This window comes from Electrona antarctica, assembly GCF_951216825.1.
Source record: "Electrona antarctica genome assembly, chromosome: 23".
NCBI lineage: Eukaryota > Metazoa > Chordata > Actinopteri > Myctophiformes > Myctophidae > Electrona > Electrona antarctica.
Genome location: NC_136804.1, coordinates 10,936,175 through 10,963,219, shown reverse-complemented (window position 1 = coordinate 10,963,219; position 27,045 = coordinate 10,936,175). Strand labels below are relative to the sequence as shown.

General features: G+C 44.1%; 1 protein-coding gene across 1 annotated transcript; it reads left to right on the top strand.

Moving 5' to 3' along the window:
- The first annotated feature begins 5,597 nt into the window (after window positions 1–5,597).
- st8sia1 (ST8 alpha-N-acetyl-neuraminide alpha-2,8-sialyltransferase 1) lies at window positions 5,598–25,167 on the top strand. The gene is made up of 5 exons (XM_079494573.1): window positions 5,598–6,366; window positions 8,066–8,210; window positions 18,915–19,024; window positions 21,779–21,871; window positions 24,618–25,167. The coding sequence occupies exons 1-5, from the start codon at window positions 6,188–6,190 to the stop codon at window positions 25,099–25,101; spliced, it is 1,011 nt and encodes a 336-aa protein (XP_079350699.1). The 5' UTR covers window positions 5,598–6,187; the 3' UTR covers window positions 25,102–25,167.
- The last annotated feature ends 1,878 nt before the right edge of the window (window positions 25,168–27,045 follow it).

Below are 27,045 nucleotides of genomic sequence, written 5' to 3'. Positions count from 1 at the left end.
AGGAGCTCAGTTCACTTCAAATGTTGGTTACACACTGAATAGAATACTCACAACCTGGCTACTTATCCCTTGAGCTGTGCTGGCTAAACCACACACTTCACAAGGAACTCAAGTGGGCTATACTACTTATCAAGTGGCCTATTACAGGGTGAAACTAATTACACTAGTCCAAAGTGCCACTAGCCTACTGCTTGAACACAAACAATACAACTATAAACTACAGACTACCACACAAGCTAATAATATAATACTAATAGAAAAGCACTTAGAGTACCACTACCAGCAGCTTGCTAAAATACAAAATAATGCTACTTACTCAACTAGACAGAGGTCAGGAGCTCAGTTCACTTCAAATGTTAGTTTTTTGCAACCAAGGTTCATGTTTTAGGTTGTTATTAGAGAAAGTATAAGATGACTGTTATTTTTTTTTCATTTGCTGCTTTCTTTCGTTGTAGCGATTTTAGCTATTTTTGACAGGGGGGCATTCGAACATGGGGCTAAATATGTATTTTCTTACACAATTTTATAGCAATGTATTTTTTTATTATTTACTATAGTCCTACTAGACCCCAGGAAATTACATCTGGCCACAAAATATCACAGGATCTACTGAATGTGAAGGGGGGTGCCATACTGGCTGCCATACTGTGCTGTATTAGCCTGGATCCAGCCCAAAGACCCCGCCCACTCTCTGAGTGGACTGAAAGCTACAGTCTGATAATCAGGCTAGTGCTGTATGGCTCAACAGGTCAGTTTGTCACCCCCTTCACATTCAGTGATCTTTTGTGTCTAGATGTAATTTCCTGGGGTCTAGTAGGACTATAGTAAATAATAAAAAAATAAATGGCTATAAAATGTTGTAAAAAAATACATATTTAGCCCCATGCTCGAATGCCCCCGCCCCCTGTCAAAAACAGCTACAATCCCTAAAATGAAAGAAAGCAGCAAATGGAAAAAAAATAACACTCATCTTTTACTTTCTCTAATAACAACCTAAAACATGAACCTTGGTTGAAAAAAACTAAAGTTGTCCTTTAATATCACAATTATTTGAACCACTTGAATGCATTTGTTGGCTGTTCAAAAATAGCAGATCTACAAGATCACAGATTGCGAGGTCCGTGTCTGCGACCAAATAGGCTACATGTCAATTGGTGGTTCATTATCCTTGACATGAAAAGGTTTGAGAACTACTGATATAAAGTGACAGATAATTTCGGCCCTGTCCTAAACAACATTAGTAAAGTAAAGCCTATAGCCTAGGTCAGGGTTCCCCAATAGGCGGCCCGCGGGCCATTTGCGGCCCGCGGAGCGCCCCCTTGTGGCCCCTGGAAGAATGTCCCAAAAAAAAGAAAAAAACGTTTTTTGTTTTGTTTTGGGGGGGTGTCCCAGATATAAATGGCACTAAATGGGGGTCAGTAGCCTATGCATGTCAAACTGGGCACACCCTCAAAGACCACTGGTTGAGAACAATTTTTAATTAATTAATGAAAAAATAAAAAACCCAATTTTTCGCGTGTGCGTACTCGGCCCCCAGCCTGGTTCCCTAGTTAAAATATGGCCCTTGAGGAAAATTAATTGGGGAACCCTGGCCTAGGTACTGTAACTGTAACCTACCTCAAACTGATGCCACCTTCCACAGTCTGCCAGGTAAGACCAATAGACGGAGTCTGTTTCCATGAGCTCCACGTCATCCTGAGCCCCTGCCGAGGTGCCATTCAACATGTCGTTTTAATACACAAACAATTAGTAAAGGTCAGAACAGAACAGGCTACAGCGCAGAAACTGGGCAGAGCTGATTTTATTGCGTCTCTTCCTTAATAACCACGCCCCAGCTCGTGTAGGATGGATTTAGGCACAACTTGTGTCCAGTCTACTTTTAATTATATTAGCCTCGGTCCCAGGCTTACTCATCTGCGAAGAGAAAATACTTTTAATACTTTTACTTTTATTTAGACCACTGTGTTTCCCAATCAGTGGGCGGGACCATAGAGTTATATGATTATATCATGGGTCGGGTGTCTATCTGTATTGATTGATTGATTGATTGAATTACAGTACATTTCAAGTACAAAAAAAAATTGTTAACTGTGAGTGGACGACACCATAAAGCATTACACTTGTTTACAATAGGGTCCACCATTTTCAATTCATCAAAACATTAAGAGACTATACGAATATACACAACTATAGGCCTATAGTCAAAACAGGTATGTGTCTGTCTGTCTGTCTGTCTGTCTGTCTGTCTGATCTCCCTCCTCTCTCTCTCTCTCCTCTTTCTCTCTCTCCCTTTCTCTCTTCAGGGTGTGAAGCTACTGTAGTATACTAGCCATGGTTCATGACGCTCGTACTTCATGACAGTCATGTTTCAGGGCTACTGTACTACCAGTTATTTATAGTAGATAGATAGATTAGGCTTTTTTTCTTTGTCTGTCATGCATTAAAGGTGCAGCTGTTGTTGTAGTTTTGTTAGAATTTTGTACGCATCATCATGCCGTAAAATAGATGTCTATTTTCTCGCCTCAGACACTATGTCATGACATAAAATTGTCCATTCATTGTCAATGGGAATTTAATGTTTGTGTCGGACAAAAGCTATATTCTCACAGTTTTTCCTGCATTCAAAAGTGTAATTGAAATACTTTTCCAAATAATGTATAATTAATAACAAAACACCAAAACAGTCCAGTAGAGGGGAGCAGTGCACCGCATCTCAACGGGGAGCCGCTGTGTGTTCACTACTAGGACAAGAAGCACTTTGTCTCTGTGAGGGGGGGGGGGGGGGGGTCTGGTGGAGGGGGAGGAGAACAGATATTTGGATTCAATGGATTGGACCCGGCGTTGCCAGACCCGCTTTTTATAAGCGACTTTGGGGCTTGTTTTTCTCCCGATTTTTTGGGGCTTATTTCTGAAGTGAAGTGTGTTTAATTTGGGCTTTAATCCTAAATGTTGTTTAAACCAGTGGTTCTCAAACATTTTCATGTGAAGGACCCCCAAATTAGTTCATAATTGTCAGCATAGGGCCTACAACGATGTTGTGCCAGGGCCCAGGAGGCAGGTACCCCCTTACCAGATTTGCGTTGTTAGAATGTTTCAAAAGTATTTACTTCTTTCGCCTTTTTCCAGGGCCGCGGGAAGGTATTTACAGTAGGAGGTGCTGATCGTTTAGGAGGGGGTGCGCACGCGTAAGCGTGCTCCGCAAAATGCGCGTGCACACACCTCGTGCACGCACATTTTCGTGCATTTTCACGCGGAAAAGTGGCTTTTACTTTCCCTCTCTCCACGCGCAAGTTATATGAACAAACCAGGGGTCATCATCATGCCAGCTTGTGATGGACATTTGATCAATATTTTATTTTTGTCACGGACATACAAAATAAATGGCCAATAATTTTACCAGAAACCCAAATAGCTAGCCCTAAATGTATACGAATGGACTCATAATGTGCCATAGTGACTATATGCCTGTGAGCTACACATTTTAAAGGGTTCAAGAATAACAGAAGGGCCCAACAGTCTCCTTGTGAGCATGACATCTATTTAGCCCTTGCCTTTTCATCTTATTATAGACCACTAATTCAAATGTGTAGACTATAATTATGAAAAAAGTGTAATGCACATCAAACAATAATACAAACATATGGCTGAGATTTCAGTTCTTTATTTCTTGTTCTCATGCAGTTCTCTGTTTGCTGGAAAGTTCTAGTCAAATGATTTGTGGTTTTTCCGAAAACGTCTTTCCAAGTTCTCTTTCTTCACCATCACTGTTCAGTTCTTGCTGACGAGACAAACAATTACAATAGAATAATGATGAGAGAGCTCTATCCAATAGGCCTATCTCACAGCCCGCTTTCCACGCCCACTTCCGGTAAATAGTGGTGTCTTTAACATTAGCATTTACACATTTATTTCTCTGGAGAATCTAAGTACATTTTCTAATGTAAAAATGTGACAGACCAATATTATTATGAAGCAAACAAGATGGTAAATCAGCTCGAACAGATAGAACAAACCTTACCTTGAGAAAACAAAAGTTGTAGACTTCTTAAATTACCTCTGTTAACATGTAGCGTCTATGGAGTGACGTCACGCTATCACCACTAACCCCGAAAGGGGGCGTATTAAGGGGGGCGGGGAAATTCTGTGAGATAGGCTTATTCCATGTATGGTACACAAATACATATGGCTGAGATTTCAGTTCTCTATTTCTTGTTCTCAGTTCTGGAAAGTTCTATAGTGAAATGATTTGTGGTTGCCACCAAGTTCCCTTTATTCACTATCACTGCATATAGTTGTACAATACGTCTTTTGTGTCATGCCGTCTGTTCCCAAACTCTTTTAACTACTAGTAGTAGCTTAATAAACAGGTCAATCCTGTCTTAATTCACTCTATACCACTCATTTGTTAGTTTCAAGAGTAGTGGTTTCCGTTAATTCAATGTTGATGAGAAAGTCTTAGAACATGCATACCGGTAGGTGGTGTGATGTAAATTATGCCAGTGGAACAATGAAAGGCAGCTATTAGCAAACATTACTTCTAGCTGTCTGTCTTGTCTTGCATCCTCACCTGACATTAATGAGCATGTCATCCTATGCCACCAAAATGTGGAACGCCCTACCAACAGTCATTAAGACATGCGAATCCCTTGACTCCTTCAAAACCGCTCTCAAAGGGCACCTACGGACGGCTGCAATTCGAAACTGGCCTCCGTAAAATCTGAATCCCCCCCCCCCACCCCTTTTTCCCCTCACTGTATATGTTTCTTTTCCCTTTTTACCTCCCTTATGATGAATTCCTGTTCTGTTCTTTCACTATATATAGAAGTGTCTATTTGTACGTCTCTAAATGTTTTGATGAATTGAACAAGGTGGACCCTCTTGTAAACAAGTGTAATGCTTAATTGGGTTGTCCACTCACAGTTAACAGTCTTTGTATTGAGTTTGTGCTTGAAATGTACTGTAATTCTGCAAACTGTTAATAAATATTTCAATCAATCAATCAAACACTTTACCAGTCACCAAAATAATTCAAACTAATTATTTAAATATTTTTATATATTGTACACATTATAACCAACATAAAACAATGTCACAGACATGTTGATGACCCCTGGAACAAACAGACACATATGCAATTAACCATAATTAGGTGCCGATACTGTGATACATATACAGCATATTTATTAGGCATAGTAACAGAAATCTGTTTTGAACATATACATAAAATGATTTTTTGTATTATTATTATTTTCTCCTCCTGGGGGGGGGGGGGTGCCTGGGGGAGGGGGTGCTCCAGCCCCCCAGCACCCCTACTTCCCTCAGCCATGCCTTTTTCCCCAAGTAAAAAAAAAAAGCAGATGCATATTTTGTTATAGTTATAGACTAGTGCTCGTGTCAGTCGTGTGGCCTATTATAGTCGCTTCTTTTGGGCAAATCTGGCAACACTGGTTTGAATGGATTGGACCCGGTGCACTTGCACACTCACAGCCTGCAGGACAAGCAGAGACAGACAGAGGGGACTCAGAGGACAGGGGACAGAGGAGGAGGAGGGATAGCATAAACTGGGTCGGACAGTCAGACTTGACGGGGTACAGTCAGTCAGTCAGACAGACACACAGCCGAGGCGGCCGTCGAGACAGTTTTTTTCCGGAAGCGAATTAAATGGGGATGCCGCTGCAGAGAGGGACCGGGCCCAGCACATCATCATCATCATCATCATCATCATCATCTCTCACAATAATAACGGCGGCGACGAGGCTGTGCTGCGTGTTGTTAACGGCGAAACGTCGCACCGATGCACCGAGGAGACGAGCAGAGAGGCGCGGATTCCAGCAGCCCTGAATCCATGCAGTCCCACTGATCTGATCTAGCGCGTCGCTGCTGCAAAAAGGACAGGACAGGCGGAACCCGTTCCCCCTTTTTCTGCAACAGAACGGGACATTCCACATGAATAGGGGTCCAGGGGGAGCGGGGGGATTCAATGCTTGAAAATACATCAACACCCACTCCATCTGGGATGAGAGAGGATGCCGATTAATAGACGCTGGGGTACCGAAGCTAATAGACGCTCAGACAGAAGAAGCCGACGCTTTTAATGCCACCATCAGTTTGACTTTGAATGAGCTTGTTCTTGTCGTGAGTTTGTGTGTTCTTTGGAGACACACTGCCACACAGGCAGACAGGAACCATGTTGGTGCGATGCTGCAGGAACAAGCTCTCTGTGTGGGCCGCGCTGTGCGTCCTGGTGCTGTGCTGGTTCTACGTGTTCCCAGGATACAGGATCCCCAGCGACAAGGAGATCGTGGACGAGGTGCTGAGGCAGGGTCCCGCGTGGCAGAGGAACCAGACTGGCGTTGATTTGTACAGGTGGGTAGTGGTGGATCATGCACTCGCATGTTTGAGGGGCGCTAGCCCCTCCTATGTCCAGCTTTGAGGGGGCATGCGTGTAAACAGCATTGTCCGACTCCTCACACTGTCTGGAACCCACGCTCGTGTGTAGGCCTACAGTGAATTCATACAAGGCATTGGGATCATAATGGTACTAACTTGTATACGTTTATTGCTACTAATGTTGATGATGTCTTATCTATATGTCTTATATTACTGTATATTATTGGATGTCTTTAAAGGGCTTGATTAATTGAATACACATACCCACAATGGAAACAAGACCCTAGGGCTTATATAGCCAGGGCCTATAGGGCCTTTTGTGTTATCCCTTTAGCATCATTGTATAATTGTATAATTTTCCAAATGTACTATTTGCAAACGGTTAATTAAGTAATCAATCAATCAGTTAACCCGTGGTGAATAAGTTAAAGCATTAAATTGGGCCCCAAATCATGTGCTAGTATTAGTCCTATATTATTGTTACAGGCCTTGGGTGATGACACTATAACCATCTCCAGAACAGGTTTGTTACACTTACAGTTGCCCATTTTAAGGGACGGACAAGACACTGCAATATTGCCCTAAAGATCTGTCATTGCGCTGGCTTTGCTCCTGTTTTACATACTGTAGAAAAGAACAAAGCCGGCAAAATGCCGACACCCCCTGTGTGCTTCTACATATCATGCCAGCTTTCTTTCCGGCTTTCCGGAATCAGAGGAGTGATGCGAAACACTACAGCGTCAGCTATAGCCAGCGTATGAGAGTATTGAGGTGCTTTTGGTTAGCCGTGCATATTTGTGCCACTCACAATACATATGATTACTATATTTACCCAGGGTATCTGGGCTAAGCTCAAGAACTTGTTTCCAGCCAGGCCCTGCTCATAGAACATTTCATCGTAGTGGTTCAATGCCTTGTTCAAGGGCACTTCAGCGGTGTTAATTTTAACGTGTCGGATCGCTGATTCGAACTGGCGACCTTCCGGTATCAAGACCGCTCCACAATCCGTTCGGCCACCGCTGCCACATACAGATCTAGATGCCTACATGTATATTGTCTCTGTCGGATGGAAATCCAAATTGCGTCTAGGGGGGATCTGCCTGTTTAATTGTGCTAGCGCACAAGCCTTTCACAACACATGGCCGTTTGGAGCAGGCAGGTTCTTGGAGAACCGCTCATCCGATCGGCTTCACACTTGACACTGCACTCCTATAGGTCCTCAGCAGTACACCTGTCAAGCTTGAAGTTCATTGGATGACCAGTTCTTGAGATACGCGATGGCTGCTGTTCAGAATGCATGCCGGTTTGGAGCGGGCCAGTTCTGGAGAACCGCTCATCCGTTCCACTTCACACTCGAGACAGCACTTCCCTGAGTCCTCAGCAATATACCTGCCAAGTGTGAAGTCAATCGGTTGAGCAGTTTGCCAGATCAGCATGGCTCCTTCAAGATTGTTCTGGTAAAACTGCTCATCCAATCAACTTTACACTCGACCATGCACTACCGTGGGTCCTCAGCAATAAACCATCCCAAGTATGATGTCGATCATTGGATGAACTGATCTTGAGATATGCAAAGGACAGACATACCCTGTCTCCCAGGCCTGTACATCTACTGTGTTATTTGAGAAGAACAGAACATTACAAAAAACAAGATACTCATTTCCTGTCTCCACAGGAAGTTGCTGACAGAATGTTGCGACCCGCAGAAGATGTTTGCGGTGACCAAGGAGAACTCCCCCCTCGGCAAGGTCCTCTGGTACGACGGAGAGTTCTACCACTCGCACACCGTCAACAATGACACCTACTCTCTCTTTGTGCCGGTGAGTCTAACAACACTGTGTGTGTGTGTGTGTGTGTGTGTGTGTGTGTGTGTGTGTGCGTGTGCGTGTGCGTGTGCGTGCGTGTGCGTGTGCGTGCGTGCGTGCGCGTGAGTGAAGGCATTGCCAGAAGGACACTAGCGTTTTGGACTGAATAGGTCGATCACATCAATGCATGAATATACCCTTTAATACCATTACGGTATGTTGTGGTCATCGACCCGATCATCATATTATTTGCACAGGAATTCAACAAAACATAACAAAAAATCTGACGTTTGGGTAAGTGGAGATCTGGGATACACAGACATCACACAACAAGACATACGAGGAGGGGCGGTGTGGGTAATTACGAGAGTAGCACTATATATATACATCATATATGAATGTAGAATAGAGTTGTACAGTGCACATGCACAGTGCACACAGGGCGTATTTATTGACATATCTAAGCTGTAGTTCTTTGCTAACTGCCTCTGTCGGGTGGAAACCTCATATGTCCAAAACTGTGACTTTTCACGAGTCAAATAAAAAATGGCAAAAGTAGCAGATCGACAAGCTCAAAACGCCTCTCTTCCGTCTTTCCAGCTAGAAGATATGCTTTTTGTGTGACACTGTAGTATGATGAGGTACGGCGTTAATTTACGGGAAAAAATTAAAACAAAACACAACCAGGGTTATAGAATATGGAGATAAGAGGTCTCTGCCCGACAGCGACGTGATGCTAGATGAGTCATGACACCTTTTTATTGAATGTTACCATGGTTACAGCGCATAATAACCATTTGAACAAGACCCCCCCCCCCCACCTCAGTAACGTCCACTTATATCCCCCTCAAATTGCTTTTCTACACAAGCTACTGTCTTCCCCCCCAAACCCCCCACAGAGAGAGAGAGAGAGAGTGCCCCCTCCCCCAACGTAGCCTACATCTCTGCAGTCACAGACGGGCGGATCGAAAGTAAGACCAGATGGTTGTGAATGATTTTCTCCCTGTCAGCACTATAGCGGCAGCAACGGTGGCGTAACATGACACTGTTTCAGAGGGGCTAAGAGATTAGACATCCTGCTTTAGGGATGATAATAATGCAGGTGGAGGATGTGTGTGTGTGTGTGTGTGTGTGTGTGTGCGTGTGCGTGTGCGTGTGCGTGTGCATGTGCGCGCACGTGCGTACTAGGGGCTGTCACGACTATGACATTTTAGTTGACGATTAATTGTTGCTCAAATAATTGCGGTTAACGATTTTATTATTGTGTCATCACTGGACATTGGAACATTATGGAAATTATGAATTAACATTACATTTCTGTTTGGCTTTTAGGCTTCATAATCAAAAGATGCACGCTGCACAGGGCGCGTTTTGGGCTTGTACATCAGGCTTCTAAAATAAAGGGGTGTCAAACTAATGAATGTCAAAACTGGTGTCAAACTGGTTCGGCCGCATAATGCAGGCCGAACCAGTTGTGTACACGTGCGCGCGTGTGCATTGCCTTCGTTCTTTTTCAAAGCTGCTCTCATATGTGTCTCTGGTCTAACAGCAAAATGTTTCACTTTATGAATTTAGGATTCTTAAGAAGCAGCAGCAATGCATTACTTTTTTAGGCTTATTACCAGTAAAACGCCCTGAGGGCGAGAAGCGACCTCACCCTAAAGGGCGTGCATGCATTCGCCTGGGTGACGGCAGACTGCTGGGAGAGCGCTGGTGCTTTGGCATGGGGGGACTCAGATCAACATATGGAATGAATTCTGTACTGGCCATATATGGAGCGTGTCTTGAGTGTACATGTTTTGATGAGGTCAGATCAACATATGGAATGTCAGAACAGGAAGGACGGGTGGGTCAGGATCAACATATGAAATGTCAGAACAGGTCAGCTCCATATGGAGATCTAAGGGTTTGAGTTTGAGGTCAGATGTAGAGTTGCTGGCCGGCTCCATATATGCAGATCTAGGTGATGATCCAGTCTTCTCCATGTATGATTATCCAGGGTTAGATGAGGTCAGTGGCTTGATCTTCATATATATCGAGATGGCCATATATGGTGGTGTGACGTGTCAAGAGGCGTGATGTCACAAGGTGTGACCATATATGGATGTGGGACCATATATGGAGGCGTGATGTCACAAGGCGTGACCATATAGGCTATGGAGGCATGGGGTGACTAACTAACTGACGGACGGACGGACGGACGGGAGATGCAGGTTTTCATAATAAATGCGAACTACGGTCGCAATTAAAATGTGAAGCTATTACGCTGTAAAATATTAGCCAACACAAATGCAGAACTCCATCCATCCATCCATCCAACTTCAGCCACTTATCCAGAGTTGGGTTGCGGGGTTGGGAGAGTTCCAGCAGAGCACTCCAGACTGGCCCAGTCCTGGAATTTCACTTTTAGTTTTTCCCCATTCGAGCTCACATTTCAGACAGCAGGCTAGTGATATGTTGTCGGCCCATGTTCAGTTGTAATTATTCGCAAGAGAATCATCAGGATCATCAAGCCTATGTGTTTTTTCTTCAAGTTAGAGCATGTAGTTCTCAATCTTTTGTTCATGCCCAAGAACCTACTAAATTAATATATACACACGCACGCACGTGCACACACACACACACACACACACACACACACACACACACACACACACACACACACACACACACACACACACACACACACACACACACACACACACACACACACACACACACACACACACACAGAGGCAAAGACAAGCTCACAGTGTGGCACAAAGTGACACGCTGTGAGCTTGTAGATCTTCTAATTGTGAATAGCCAAACGCTAAAATTGTGAATAGCCAAACGCTAAAATCTTAAAATGACACATGCTTTGAGCTTTCCCGGTTTTAGCAGGTTGTACTGTAGCTATACCCAGCTGTACTCTCAACCTATTCTGGATCAGGGTCCACTCGAAAATCTGAAATCAGGCCTAAAGCCAGGCTTAAAGCCTGATTTATAAGTGGTAAGATGGGTCAGATGGGCGGGCTGCGTGCATTATCACAATCAATTTGAATGATCAGTTTATCGATTGTGTTCCGGGCCGACATGGATCCCTTTTTTCCCGCTCTACAGCAAATATCTTACCAAAATAGATCCGAACAGATCCACAAGCTCACAATGCGACACCTTTGCGAGCTTGTACATCGGCTAATATCCCGGCGAATGTTCTTCTCCCCCACCAGGATAGTGACGCTATGAGCTAGTAGGGTTCATGTGGTGTTTTAACCTAATAAATCATTTGCGTCATTCTTTGCATTCCTTTACTGGGCGACCAGAAGAACATAAAGGCAGTTGCATGTCTTTGCTTGAACCCACGGGGCATTAGTGGCCCCTTTTATTGCAGCGAATTAATTTCCTGGCTGACCTAATCTGGTTACAGTGGCTGATGAATAATACATGGATCATAAAGAAGCTCTGCTCCTCTGCGGCCGAGCTGAAATCATATTGTGATCATCATCTAGTCTGTGGTGTTTCTTCTTGTTTTGATAAATCTAATTTAGTAAAACTGTTCACGTTGAGGTGGATGGAGACGGAGTTGTCACTTCCGGTTCGTTTCCGGTTTTATCTGTCACCTAGCAACCTAGAACCATCCATACGTTGGTGAAGATCGCCATCTAGAATAAACCAGGGAAAAGACCACTGAACGTCTCGTCTTTAGCAGTGAAGCGTTTGATTTGATAGGACGTCTATAGAGCACCGCTGTCCCACCCCCTTTCAGAACGACGAGGGCACCAGAAGAGAATTTCCCATTAATTTTTCCATAGACGTTTTTTTTTCCCATAGTAGTATTTATTTAAAGGCCTTTAAGCCTCGGACAAAGCCAACTCGGCTCCTGACAAATCATGACAATAAACACAATTCTATTGGGACGAGCAAATAATTGGAAAGAAGAAAAACTGTAAAAAAAAAAAAAGGTGTTGTACCCTGCCCTTTTTTTCTTCTTTCTAATTAATTGTTTCCGCCTAAAAAACGTGTTTATTGCCAGGAGCCGAGTTGGCTTTGTCCGAGGCTAAAGGTCTTTAAATAAATACTTTCTGAAACGTCTATGGAAAAATTAATGGGAAATTCCCTTCCGGTGCCCTGAAAGGGGGCGGACTGCGACGCTCTATAGATGTTCTTGTTGTCAGTCAAAGTGTTAATATTTGAGAATTGGCCATAACAGCACATTAATCCGGGGACCATCCCAAAATCATTTGGGGACCCCCCCATTTTGAGAACCCCTGATCTAGAGGAGGAGATGCTAAAATGGTCCCAGGGAGAAGGATGGAAGAATGCATGTGAAAGCCACAGAACCTCCGGGGCCTTTAGCGGAGGTTGGATGGAGATCAAGGACCTGCACGTGTTGTGTTACTCACACTGTGTGTGTGTGTGTGTGTGTGTGTGTGTGTGTGTGTGTGTGTGTGTGTGTGTGTGTGTGTGTGTGTGTGTGTGTGTGTGTGTGTGTGTGTGTGTGTGTGTGTGTGTGTGTGTGTGCGCATAGATTAGGTGTTGCACCTGTGCATGTGAGGGTGGTGTGTATTTGCACTAGGGTTACTTGGGATCCTATAGGAACGATTTTGGTTCCTTAACGATTCCCTCTTAACGACCCAGATTCTACTTTCAACACACACACAAAAAAATCTAATTTGTTTTCCGTTTCTTTTTTCACCTAAACATCATCATTGATGTTCATTGTTTAGTCTTTCAATGCCATTGGCCAGGGACTAGACTATTTGACATTAAATGCACTTTTTCCACAAATTAGTCTTGAAAAATGGGGGTCGGCTTATAATCAGAGTCGTCTTATTTTCGGTACAATACGGTATTTAATTTATGATTTTTGTTTAAAAATCAAAAATCAATCACACATACAGTAGTGCATACACATAATTGTAATGGTTCTCAAAGTGAGGTCCAGGGTCCCTCTGGGTTACCTGAATGTTGGAATGTTGCCATGGCATATTATACGAACGCATTTTACTGGGGACCCCCCTGAAACCCCCTCAAGGACCCCTGGGGGTCCCCAGACCCAGCTGAGAACCATTGCATCAACTCATTAAAACCAGGATTTCTTTCTTTTTTTCTTTCTTTAATTTTAGATTTTTGCGTTGGCTATTAAAAATAGCAGATACACAAGCTCACAGCGCGTCACTTTGTGCCCTCTGCACGTGTACATCTGCTATTTCTTTTTTTTATATTTTTGCAAAATCTCTGAAGTGTGAGTGTTAGAAACCATTTGTAGAATCGGCCTCAGGTCACCATACACATCTCTTGTAAGGGTTTTATAATTTAGATAAAGGCATATCTGTTTTTTTGACGGTATTGAAGATCGATGGATACTGTAGGTTTGATTGATTGATTGATTGATTGATTGATTGATCATACTAGCATACAGCAAGGTTAGTTAAAAATACGTCACAAAAAGAAGGTACAGGTTAAAGCTGAGAGAAGATAAATATAAAAAACAAGCCAACGGTGCCAGAGATTAGCTGTCCACAGACGGACACATGGACGGAGTGCAAAACATACTCTCCCCATTCCTTTGGCCTGGGCGTCACTGGGAATAACAAAGGATTATTATTCCCAGTGACACCTTTTCAATGCTTTTTTACGCTTATTTTTTATATTTGTGCCTCATCTCGAGGGTTTATAAATACCCTGTTATATACTGTAATTATACCGTAATACAGCAGACCAAGCCTGGTTGAATGATGATAATAGTTTTTTTTATGGGAAGTGGTTGTGAAACATCTCAACTAGTATTTATCCTCTCTCTTTGCTTCTGTTGTTCTCTCTGCTGTAGCTCTCTATTGCACACACACACACACACACACACACACACACACACACACACACACACACACACACACACACACACACACACACACACACACACACACAATTGCACACAATAATGGAGAGCTTGCCGAGAAAGTGTAACCACTGAGTACCAAAAATAAGCCATGGCAGGATATAAGGGGCCGCGCACACACACACACACACACACACACACACACACACACACACACACACACACACACACACACACACACACACACACACACACACACACACACACACACACACACACACACACACACTCATACACACACATCCTCTTCCCCGTAGCAGTGCTGCGATCGCAGCCAGTGTTGCCATGTCTGCTTATTATAAGTGACTTTGGGTTTTTCTGTAGAGATGCTTGTCAATATCTGTAGTGTTTGTTGTTGCTTATTTATGTTGTTTAAACCAGTGGTTCTCAAACATGTTCATGTCAAGGACCCTCCAAAATAAATAATGTACAGTATTTGTAATTACTAATTTGTCTTCCCAGAATCTTTTGAAAACAACAGATCTCCAAGCGCACACCGGCACAACGCGTTGTGAGCTTGTAACTCGGCTACGTATTTTCAAATAGCCAATGTATATCGTTTAAAATGTGGCCTAGTTGCTTCTTTTGGGGCTTGTTTTCATTAACCTCGCGTCACTAGGCTTTCCATGCACCTCGGAGGAAAGCCTGGTCTGTGTTACAAAATTGCGGTGTGAACCGGTCTGGAGCTTCCTTTCCCTCAAACCGGAAGATTAACAATAAAAGCGTGCCTTGTTCTCTCGTAGCCTACAGCTTTTATTGGGAAAAATCGGTTTGAGGGAAAGGAAGTTCCAGATTGAGGGTTCCGGCCTGATGACTACAAAACAGTGACTACAACATGACGTAACGATATCATTCGCTCCCGACCTGATCATAAACCCGAAAAGGAATGCTGCCCAGGCTATGTTTTCATAGACATGGTTTGCTTATTTCTCTCACAAAATCTGGCAACACTGATAGCAGCCTGGGTAGGAACAGGCTGCCGGACTTGCCAAATCAAAGCGGCGGCCGTTTCAGACCACGGGCGGCCAACAGAAGAACAAGCAGCTGCCAAGAAATGTGCCAATTAGGGATGTGCTTGTTAATGTGCGGGTTAGTCTTTGTTGTTCACTGTACTGTACAGTAGCCTACGTTAGATTCCCCCGATGCTTGTTATTATTCCAGCTTTATTTTTCATACTTTTAATGAGCTGGCAGAGTGTGTTGAGAGTCAAAGTGGTTTGAGTTTGGATTGGTTCAAATTCAAAGACTACGGGGATTATTATGTGAAAGCAGCGCACAGTGTGAATTGAAAAGGTAATAGTGATTTACACAGATTTTTCTGTCTATGATCTATGCTACTGAATCAAAGAAAGTACATTTTCAGTAATGAAATAAACAACAACAAACTTTCCCAAATTAACCACTTTAAACCTGACATCCTAATTTTGGGCATAGCACACAACTAAATGTCCCAAAATACAATTGTCAAAATTGTAATTATTTATTTATTTATTACTATGAGCTATTCATCATAAGTAAGCCTTGCTGAGCATGTACAATTACACCCTCTGGGACATAATGTACAAGTGCACCCTCTGGAAATGACAATAATATGTCGCCTCTGGGACATAATGTACAAGTGCACCCTCTGGAAATGACAATAATATGTCGCAGGGACTTACCCCAATCCAACCCTTGGTGCTGAGTGCCAAGCAGGGAGGCACCGGGTCAAAATGCAAAATCTGTGTGTGTGTGTGTGTGTGTGTGTGTGTGTGTGTGTGTGTGTGTGTGTGTGTGTGTGTGTGTGTGTGTGTGTGTGTGTGTGTGTGTGTGTGTGTGTGTGTGTGCGTGCGTGCGTGCGTGCGTGCGTGCGTGCGTGCGTGCGTGCGTGCGTGCGTGCGTGCGTGCGTGCGTGCGTGCGTGCGTGCGTGCGTGCGTGCGTGCGTGCGTGCGTGCGTGCGTGCGTGCGTGCGTGCGTGCGTGCGTGCGTGCGTGCGTGCGTGCGTGCGTGCGTGGGTGTCTTGCCTTCTCAAGTGACTAGGCTTCGAGGGGAATAATGAGCACAATTGTTTCCATCAGTTTGTGTCCATCTGTGTCTCTGACTCATGCAGATCATCATCTGTTAATAATATCAAATGATGTATCATGTGTACAACTAAACACTATTGTATGACTTGATAGTTGAGGAAATCTTCAAGTGTGTGTGTGTGTGTGTGTGTGTGTGTGTGTGTGTGTGTGTGTGTGTGTGTGTGTGCGCATGACTGCGTGCATGACTGCGTGCATGCATGCGCGACCATGGACAGACCTCCATACACAGCTGCTGACCATTGATCTCTTTCAATAAATCAATGCAGACAAGTGTGTGGGTGTTTGCGGGAATTGACTTCCTTTGTAATTTGAATGAATTTGGATGTTTGTGCGTGTATGTGTGGGGGGGGGGGGGGGGGGACAGACAAAGCATGTGATGTGCAAGAAAGAAAGAAAGAAAGATGCATATCAGCTTGGCGAGTCCGTGACTTGAAAAAGTTAGAGAACTGGCTGATTTCAGTGGTTTAACCCATTGATGCCTGAGGCCGAATCTGGGAACGCCTTCTAGGGCTAAGGTTTCTGAAAACCTTCAAATTCTGATTCTTTTTTTTTTTTTTAATAGTTATGTTGCTACATGTATAGCAATAGCTGATGAGACACAGAGCGCGCCGGCATCAAAGGTAGAACAACGTATAGGTTGCACCATGCGTCAATGGGTTAAAAGTATTTCCACAGGAAGATAAGGTTGCAGAGCCGGAACATAATCCACAATTATCATCGTTTTTCGACCGCGGTCGAGATCATGGATTTCACAATGGCACGCCAGACTCCCCGGTCCTTGCTCACCGATGCATGTGTCCCTAGCGATGACATCAGGGAAGGACAGTTTTCCTACCTCTGGTCTGCTTTGAGGCAGGATTCCAGAGAAGGGAAGATATAACCTCATGATCAGCTCTGTACTGATTATCCACTATCTGCTTGACCTCTGTATGCTGTGACTGTCCTTCCAGTGCCCCTGGGGTTTCCGTGCTGGTCTGTCAGCACCCAGCACTGAGACAGGATATTAAAAGAATGCTCTGGTCGCTGCACTGTGCTCATAACAAAACACTACAGTATTATACCATCTAGTTACTTTACAATGCAGCCATTTAGCAGCCGCTCTTCATCCAGACCTACAGGCTAAGTGCAGGCTAGTCAATAACATGAGCTTTAGTCAACAAACGAAACCAGCGGGTAAATGGTAATGTAAACAGAGTGCAAAGAAAACAATTAACTACTACTGAAATTGTCAACTTAATACTGTGTGTGTGTGTGTGTGTGTGTGTGTGTGTGTGTGTGTGCGTGTGTGCATGAGTGCGCGCGTGCGTGCTCGTTCTATAGTATGTTTGTTTGCAATCTGCCGTGCCTTTGAGTTCACGGACAGTGCATGTTGTTGTTGTAGTGACATGTGTGTATACAGTTGGAGGCCATCGATATTGTCCTTTTCTTTTTGCTGAGGTTTGCGTGATCTGCGCAAAAGGACAGTTAACCCATTTTGGGCGGGAACCCCTTTTGGTGTTTTAAACATTATGTTATAATTTAGCTATTGAAAAATAGCAGATCTACAAGCTCATAGCGTGCCACCGAGTGGCGCGCTACGAGCTTGTAGGTCTGCTATTTTTGAAAAATCGTGAAAATATTTATTTCAGAAAACTGGAGGATTTAGAAGGATTTTTAAAAATTTTGAGGTCAGGCCTAAATGGGTCAAATGATAAGGGACAATATCGGTGGCACCCAACTGTATGTGCATTTGTATCTATATGTATGTCAGAGTCGCACGTGAACTATGTTCAGAACGGTACGACACAAATAACGAGTCTGCGATAAGTCTTTTAGTTTGCTTAAAAATATATATGTTAATGACGTTTAGAAGATTTAGAACACTTTCCTGGGGGTCTTTATGTGTGTAATATGTGGTTTTAGATATTTTAGATTTTAGCAGTGAGCCCAGTGTCTCTGATGTCATGGACACTGGGATCACTTACTTCCTGGACTACATGTCGTCTCAGTTAGACAGCCCTCCCCCTATCAACAAGGATGAGCAGTGCACCAAAGCATTGTGGGAATTGTAGTCCATGAAGGAAGTGAGCCCAGTGTCGAGGCACTGGGCTCACTGCTAAAATCTAAAATATCTAAAACCACATATTACACATGCACATAAAGACCCCCAGGAAAGTGTTCTAAATCTTCTAAACGTCATTAACATATATATATTTTTTCAAGTGTCCCTTTAATAGAAAATGTGTTATTTTAGGATCAATAGTATTACTACTACTATTCCCAAATCCCCCTTCCCTTTCTCCTCTTCTCGGTATCTTATTTTATGTTATTATGTAATATCTGTATATTTTTTATTTTTCTATTTATCTTGAATTATTATATTATATTGTTTATACTGATGATAGGTTCTTGGTTTACCTATGATCCTAGATTACTGAGGCATTACAGTGACTACACTGTCTATATGCATATGTATTACCTTGTGTTTACATTGCTTAATGTAAATCGCTCTGGATTAAGAGCGTCTGCTAAATGCTTCAATTTAAACTGAAGTGCATGGGGTCTACTCCGGGTGCATGAAATGTGCGACATCAGTGGTTCTCAGAGCCCTGATTCTCAGAATCTCAGTGGTTCTCAAGAGGTCCCTTTGGTCCCTGTAAGACCTGTAAGGGTTCCAATTGGACCCCCCTCAAGGACCCCTGGGGGTCCCTGGACCCCTCTTTTATAACCACTGTGCTGTACAGTGCATGAATAAGCGTGACGTTAATTGGACGTGTCTCCTCCTCTGACCAGGACAACCCTCTGCCGACCCCCCTGAAGAGGTGTGCCGTGGTGGGCAACGGCGGTGTCCTCAGACACAGCAGCTGTGGACGTGACATCGACCAGGCTGACTTCATCATGCGGTAAGACTAGGCATGTAACGATATATCGTGTTGTTTTTTTTAGGGGGGCTAGTGTGTGTGATATGAAGTGTGAGCTTTAATCATATTCCATCATATTCAAGTTATTTTGAGAGAGATTTTGAGAGAAATGAGAGACAGTAGTAGAAGCCTGCAGAGGGGAGCTGTGTGTCTGTGTCCAGGTGATGGTCGTTGATGCTCATTAATACATCAAGGAAGGCAATTATGTTTTTGCACTCTCAAATAGGTCTACAAACTATAGATGCCATCAAAGAAAGCTTTTTTTTTTTTACATGTTAACACTCGAGCTAGGTTCTAAACAAGAAATGTTTACAGTTGTTGCACAGAAATTAAGTAATTTTACATTAAAAGTAATGCTACTTTTGCAATGTAGTTAAATACAAATTGTGAAAAAAGCTCAGGGGGGAAGATAAATCATAAACAAATATTTTTCGGTCATTTGTCTGGAAAATAATTTTGTGTTTAAAATATTAAAAATCGTATCGTGAACCTCATATCGTGATACGTATTGTGAGTTGAGTGTATCATTACATGCCTAGGTAAGACACAAGGAACTGTGCATGTGTGTGTGTGCCTTTATCCAAGGCGCTTTACAGAGATTGTGCATTACATTCACCCATTCACGCACACATTCATACACCGATGGCAGCAGAAACCATGCAAGGCACCCACCAGCACATCAGGTTGTCAGTGTCTTGCTCAAGGACACTTCGACACTAAAGCTGGGGGAGCCCGGGTTCGAACTGGCAACCTTGTGGTTACCATCCGGCCACTCTACCCCTGAGCCGCCGCCGCCGATGCCATGTGTGTGTGTGTGCGTGCGTGCGTGCGTGCGTGCGTGCGTGCGTGCGCTGAGAGAACAAGCTTCAGAAGAGGGCTGGTGTTAATGAATGTTCTAGTCAAGAGCCAGGATGATCGAGATGAGTAATACAGTCTAATGCATTGTTTCCCAAACACGGGGTCGAGACCCATTTGTGGGTCACGAGTAAATCTAAAGGGAGGAGAGACATACACATCCACAGCCAAAATTGGGCAGGTGCTATAAGCGAAAAAATATAACATGAGAACTGAAAGAGAACGCTTGCACACTATTCAGCTCCACTTGTAGGATTTATTTTATTGCACCTGAGTGCTGCTGTGACGTTTTGGGCTCTCGCCCTTCCTCAGACTGAACTTTGAATACAAAGAGACACCCATGATGTACAAACAACATGATCACATAATGCATTGCAGCTGTGGACAACAGACACAAAGACACATGACCAATAGCCAATCAGGTAAGCTAGAATATAGCAAATGAATAAAGCATTTACACAAGGGATGGAAGGTCTATAAGTGTCAACACGTCACATTGTATGTAAGAAAACCCAATATTCACATAGGCTTAACAATATCACCATTACTGTATACAAAATGTGGGACAGTGGCAGTAAAGCCCAATATCACAGAGTATAAAAACTAAATACAAACAAACTCAATAAAGCGTACACACCACCATCAGGCAGGTGGGCCGTCATAAAGTGTGAAGCAATATAGAGGCACCTCTAAAGTTCTACAAGGAGCAATTGCTCTTCTCCGAAAACGGGAATTATATTGCATTATATATTCTTAACACCATGTCACCTATAGCTCAAACTACAACTACTCGCAACTATTGCAACAAAACAGTTTAAAGTCAACCACACCAAAAATGTTTGCAAAATAAAACTTAGTAGAACTATAAAAAAAAAAGCGATATCACACCTGAGGTCTCGTGCTGTTTTACTGTATACAAGTAAGACGCGTAAACACGGGAAGCGAACGAAGCTGTTGTGGCAGTCTGACACACACACGTAGAGACCTCTGTATTGTTCCAATTTCAGTTGCCCTCTGGTGGCGGGCGGGTGGTGTTACAGCGTGACACACACACAGACAGACAGACAGACAGACAGTTTTGGCCAGCTTCTATAGTTAGTGCTCACTTCGTTCGCAATCAGCACAGCTGTGACCGAATCACAGCTGTGTTCATGGATGAGAGTTCTCAGCCATGACTGATTTCACTCATTTGGATTCCACAGAGTCAGGTCAGGTCAGCGTGTCTTTCTCTTGGCTTGTAACCGTAACACATGGATTAAAGTGCTCTCTGTCGTGCCACTGCCACTGACCTTCATCAGGTGATACCTGATGAAGGTCGTTTAGACCGAAACGTTGTCACTCAGCTGAAAAACACTGCTGCTCTGTAAGTGAAGACGGTGTGCGGGACCTCTTTTTTTTCTCACACTCCTGTTTCACAAATTGCACATTTGGACTTGGTCATACAAACATTTTCATTCGGGAGGTTTCATTTTGCTTTCATCCATTTTTAACACTGCTGCTCTGCACCATGGGGCTGGTAAAACCAGGCCCTGCACTAATAATAGACAATTTTATATTAGGATAGATTAATGAGTATTTGAATTAGCCAAACCGTTAAAGGGATATTTCACTTTCAAACGTGTTTGAAAACTCAAAAGAATCAACATTTGCCGATCCACAAGCTCGATACGCAACGCAAATCGACATGTTTTGAGTTCGCCGATCTACATGCAACTTTTGCTGCTTTTGAGTTTTAATTTGATTGGACGTATGAGGTTTCCACCCAACAGAGACGATATAGGGTTTAAGTGGTTGATAAATGTTATGTAAGGGAAGGACAGTGTGTGTGGGATTACTCCTTAACGTTGTGTGTGTTTGTTTACTGTGTCTCACCTCATCTAGATGTAATCTTCCTCCGCTTTCTAAAGACTACATTGAGGACGTAGGAACCAGAACCCATCTGGTCACCGCCAACCCCAGCATCATAGAGAAAAGGTACGGCACTGAGACCACACTGTTTGGACCCTCATATCGCTTTCATTTCTCCTTCAGTGCAGTGGCCAACACTGATATTATCATGAATTGGTACCACCTACAAGGTGGTTTTGCACGAAAAACACTCCTTGGACTAAAAAAGGCCATAGCCGTCATCACTTTTATCGGCGCTGGATCTTCTCGCAGAGCCTTTCACACACAGCGAGCAAAACCACGGCGATCGAAGCCGATCTTGCGTAGGGTTGGGATTTGTTAGGATTTTAACGGTTCCGGATCCTTACCGGATCCCTCTAACGGTCCTTTTTGTCTGACATACATTATAACTAACCTAACCAAGTACTTAATAAACACAAATTAATGTTCAGATTAATTTAATCGTTTACCCGCCAGGAACATAGGAATATTAACACGTAGAATCTTGTAGCCTGCCACAAACGGAAAAGCCGTTTTAACAGCGATGTATTCATTAATGCATGTTTTAATACGATCGTATCGAAATCTACCGTCCGTTAGCTTTGTTATGCTTCTGACACAATGGGCGCGGCCATTTTGAAAATGCGCGCGCATCCACTAACATTGCCGGCTCTGTTTTCAGACGGCTTTATCTCACAGAAGCGACATTGCAGAGGACGCTTTGTCCCAGACAAGCGTTTTCAACGGCCTGTAGCAGGCGCTGTGATACTCGCGGTCCACTTTTTCCACCACCGACCGAGAGAACGAGCACCAGCTTCGTCAACACACACGGAATGGTTTCATAGTAAAATGCGATACGGATATTTGGCTCTTCAAAGTAAGTGTCACGCGTGATTAAACCATGGCAATACGCAATCGAGGGATTAATTAATGGCGGCAGGCTAAGAGTTAATATGAAGGACCCCAGTTACCCTAATGGAAACAAGCCATAGTGCTTTCTTGGGTTATAAAATCCTCTTAGCAGACCTTGTATTGAACTGTAGGCTACGTCCCTGTGCTTTTTTCTGCAAACTGTTTATACAGTAATCAATGTATGGAGGTATATATGCACCTAAAGGCTGGGCTCTCAACAGTTGCGCGATTAATTTAGAGCCAAATCAAAAGCAGTTGAGTTGCTTATAAGTTGTAAAAAATAAGTGCAGACAAATTGATTTTTATTTAATTCATGGCTCTATAGTTGATTGATTTTGAGATGTTTCCTCAATGTGGACGTGGTGCAACTGGTGCAAGTTGCAACAACCTTTGCAGGAAACTATGGCATCGCATTTATTGCACTTTGTGTGTTCAGCCTCAGAGTAATTTCCCGTTCTGTTAACCACACTCGCTCCGCGGCGTTGACCGCTCGCTGAATGCACAGAACAGTGGTATCCGCCCCACTCACTCACTCATCGCAAAGTGCAATAAATGCGATGCCATAGTTTCCTGCAAAGGTTGTTGCAACTTGCACCAGTTGCATCACGTCCTCATTGGACTACTTCCCTTCTGCACATGTTTACATGCATGCAAGAAGTGTTGACTCTCTCCTTTAATTCTGACTTTGGGCTCATGCTTTGCATGCATATTTATTATTTCCTGCCTTGTTCTCCAAGTCGGCCAAATCTCTCTGTCCTGCTGACTTGACGTGTGTGTCATGCAGTGTGTGTGTGTGCATATATAAATAACACTGACCCGTCTTTGTACTGTGTAACATCTGTGTGAAACAACGGAAACTAATTCCTATTTGTAGAAGCAGAGCATACAGAGAGACCAGACCAGAATACTGATTAGTCAGCTACCAGGGGTTCTCAACGTTTTTGGCCGGGGACCCCCGGAAATGCTTTGACAATGTCTCGGGACCCCCGCCCCGCCCCCTCCCGACCCCCAATATAAATTGCCTGCTACAATAACCTTAAACCATTTTGGTGTTTTAAGCATTGTTATAATTTAGCTATTGAAAAATAGAAGATCTACAAGCTCATAGCGCGCCACCGAGTGGCACGCTACGAGCTTGTAGGTCTGCTATTTTTGAAAAATCGTGAAAATAAAATTTAAAAAACAACTTTTTTTTTTAATAATTTGGGGACCCCCTAAAATAATTTGGCGAACCCCCGAGGGGTCGCGACCCACGGGTTGAGAACCCCTGAGCTAGTCAGCAGACCGACGATACGTTCTTATTTCAACCCTTGAAACTAGAGTTATACCAATACCAGTATCGGAAAAGCTGCCGATACTGTCTTAAATGCTGGTATGGAGTATCAGTCAGTCTGTGCCATTTCTGATCCCATGTCATTTATCACACGATGAGATTTCATTTACAGTAATATTTTGAATTGATGTTTCACTTGTGTTTTATATTCTTACTGTACAATTTACATTATTGTTTTACTAACTAACTTTAGCGTCACTTTAACAATTATTAATGGATTTTGTATTTGTTCCTAAGATAAGTCAGATAACTGTTTTTATTTCAAGGACCCCCATAACTCTGACAGTGTACAAATGGAACCAAATGGACCCTACGTGTTTGGTTCCATTTGTACACTCTCAGAGTTACAGACCTCTAAGGGTCCATCTGGTAACCCCCCCCCCCCCCCCCCTTCTAAGGGTCCATCTGGTAACCCCCCCCCCCCCCTTAGACGGCACTCGGTATCGACCAAGGTATGGGTATCAGAATCGGTACCGGAAAGGAAAAAATGGCATCGGTAGATTCTGTACATCTCTAGTTGAAACCCTAAAACTACTAAAAACAACAAATGCCCCCCCCCCCTCTCTCTCTCTCTCTCTCTCTCTGCAGGTTCCAGAATCTCCTGTGGTCCAGGAAGTCCTTTGTGGACGGCATGCGGGCCTACGGCTCCGGCTTCGTCTACATGCCGGCGTTCTCCATGAAGCCGGGCACCGAGCCGTCGGTGCGGGCGTACCACGCGCTCAACGACGCCTCCTCCGACCTCACCGTGCTCTTCGCCAACCCCGACTTCCTGCGCGCTGTGGGCAAGTTCTGGAAGGGGCGCGGCGTGCACGCGCGCCGCCTCTCCACGGGCCTCTTCCTGGTGAGCCTGGCGCTGGGCCTGTGCGAGGAGGTGACGGCGTACGGCTTCTGGCCGTTCGCCGCCGGGCCGGACGGCGCGCCGGTCAGCCACCACTACTACGACAACATCCTGCCGTACAAATGGTTCCACGCCATGCCCGAGGAGTTCGTGCAGCTCTGGCAGCTGCACAAGAGCGGCGCGCTGCGCATGCGCGTGGGCCAGTGCCCTCCGCCGCGGGACGGGCGGAGCTAGAGCGAAGTGGGGGGAAGGCTGTCCGGATAGGAAGAAGAAGAAGGAGGATGAGATGATGATTTAGAACGGTGGTTCTCAAAGTGGGGGGGGGTTCCTTGAGGGGCGTTCCAAATGGACCCTTTACAGGTCTGCATTAACTCTGGGAGCGTGCACATGGAACCAAATGGATCGGTCCATTTGTGCACTCCCGGAGTTATGGGTAATCCTTGACATTTTTTTAAAACGTTCGAGAACCACTGAATTCCGAATGAAGAGGATTTGTTTGGGTTGGGGTCAAGGCGGGGGGTGGGGGATGGCGAAGGAGGAGTGATAGTGCCGTGATCCACACGCATGCACAATGCACAAACATGCATAATATTCCCCTGAGACTCGCCTATACATCACCACTGTGTGCTGTACACACGCCCACACAGCACCCCCTGCTGGTAGTTCACTTGTCATAAGAACGTCTCTTATGACAAGGTACACAAAACAGTAAAACACACACAATAACACGACACAATCTGTACATTCCCCCCGAAAAGCCACCCACCCACCATATGTCCGCCCCCCCCCCCCCCCCCCCGCCGTGTGTGCATGCGTGCGAGTGTGTCTCTATGGCTAATAAGAGTGAAATGGGGATGGGGGGGGGGCGTATCTGATTGACAGCTGGGACAGCTGCTAGACTAGGCAACGCCCTCTGGGTCTTTGTCCCAGCGCAGAGACGGGAGGAGTGGAGAGGCCTGGAGGAAAAGAACAGTCGTGGTAATAATAAAAAATAACTAAAATAATGCACTGAAAGACAAAGAGACAAAAAAAAAAGGAAGGGTGAAACGGTATCCTGGTTTTAGGCTTGAATAGTGCTGAAATTTAACAAGGAATTAAATGGCACTGGGAGAAGGCCTGTCATCGTCGTGTGTGTGACGTGTGTGAAAGGAATTGTTATTTTGTTTTGTAAACGGGATCGGCATGACTTGTTGCCAAATACTGTTGAGGTTCGGAGACTTCGGACCCAACCGAGAAGGATGCATACTGTGTACCGAACAGAAGAACACTCAACAGTGGTCTAATGTTCATTTAGGTTTTGCTTGTCAACTGTGATGTCTTAGATATGTTGTTATTTGAGCCTGCGATCATTGCCGACCATATGTGACCATGTGGATAAGGGAGCAAACATAACTTGCATACAATAATGTCAAACACATTGAGGACAACTAACTCATCTTCATGCACTCGCCATAGACCCCCCCCCCCCCTTCACAACACACACACACACACACACACACACACACACACACACACACACACACACACACACACACACACGTTTGTGGTACTATACTTGTAAGGACATACATTTTACGTGTCAAAGTGTGATACATTGTTGTCAAAGTGTGATAGATTGTGAGGTTGTAGATCTGCAAAACGTTTTAAACCATAAGCATAAAACAACCATTTATCTCTCTCTCTCTCTCACACACACACACACACACACACACACACACACAGAGAGAGAGAGAGACACTCTCTTTATCTGAACGAAGAAATGTGGAAGGTACCATGTACGGCTCCTCTGGGGGGGAGGTACCATGTATGGCTTCTCCAGAGGGGTGGATACGTTGCTAATTGAGCTGCAGTATATCTGCTATCTGCCAAGGACCAAGTGAAGAGAACACTGGCCTCTTTGATGCATTCTTTGGGTTCTCAAGTGGCCTGACATAGATATGAAGAGAGGGATTAACAAGAACACACTTGCTATCTGTTAGACATTTAGAAAGTTATAGGAGATGTAAGTGAGTTTTTTCTTAGGTTTTTTTTATATATGCTTTTGTTAAAAGTAAGCGGAAAATAGCTCTATGTTCCGAGAGTAACAGGTCTCCCCTTCTCTCCAGCTCATTTGAGACAAATTTCATTTTCAGGTGAGGACACTGGGGGGGGAAATATAATAATTTCACCCACTTTTTT

Coding starts and splice junctions, on each gene's coding strand:
- st8sia1 (XM_079494573.1), top strand. CDS start 6,188: ATGTTGGTGCGATGCTGCAGGAACAAGCTCTCTGTGTGGGCCGCGCTG. Junction 8,211..18,914: donor CCTACTCTCTCTTTGTGCCG/GTGAGTCTAACA, acceptor TCCTCTGACCAG/GACAACCCTCTGCCGACCCC. Junction 19,025..21,778: donor CAGGCTGACTTCATCATGCG/GTAAGACTAGGC, acceptor CACCTCATCTAG/ATGTAATCTTCCTCCGCTTT.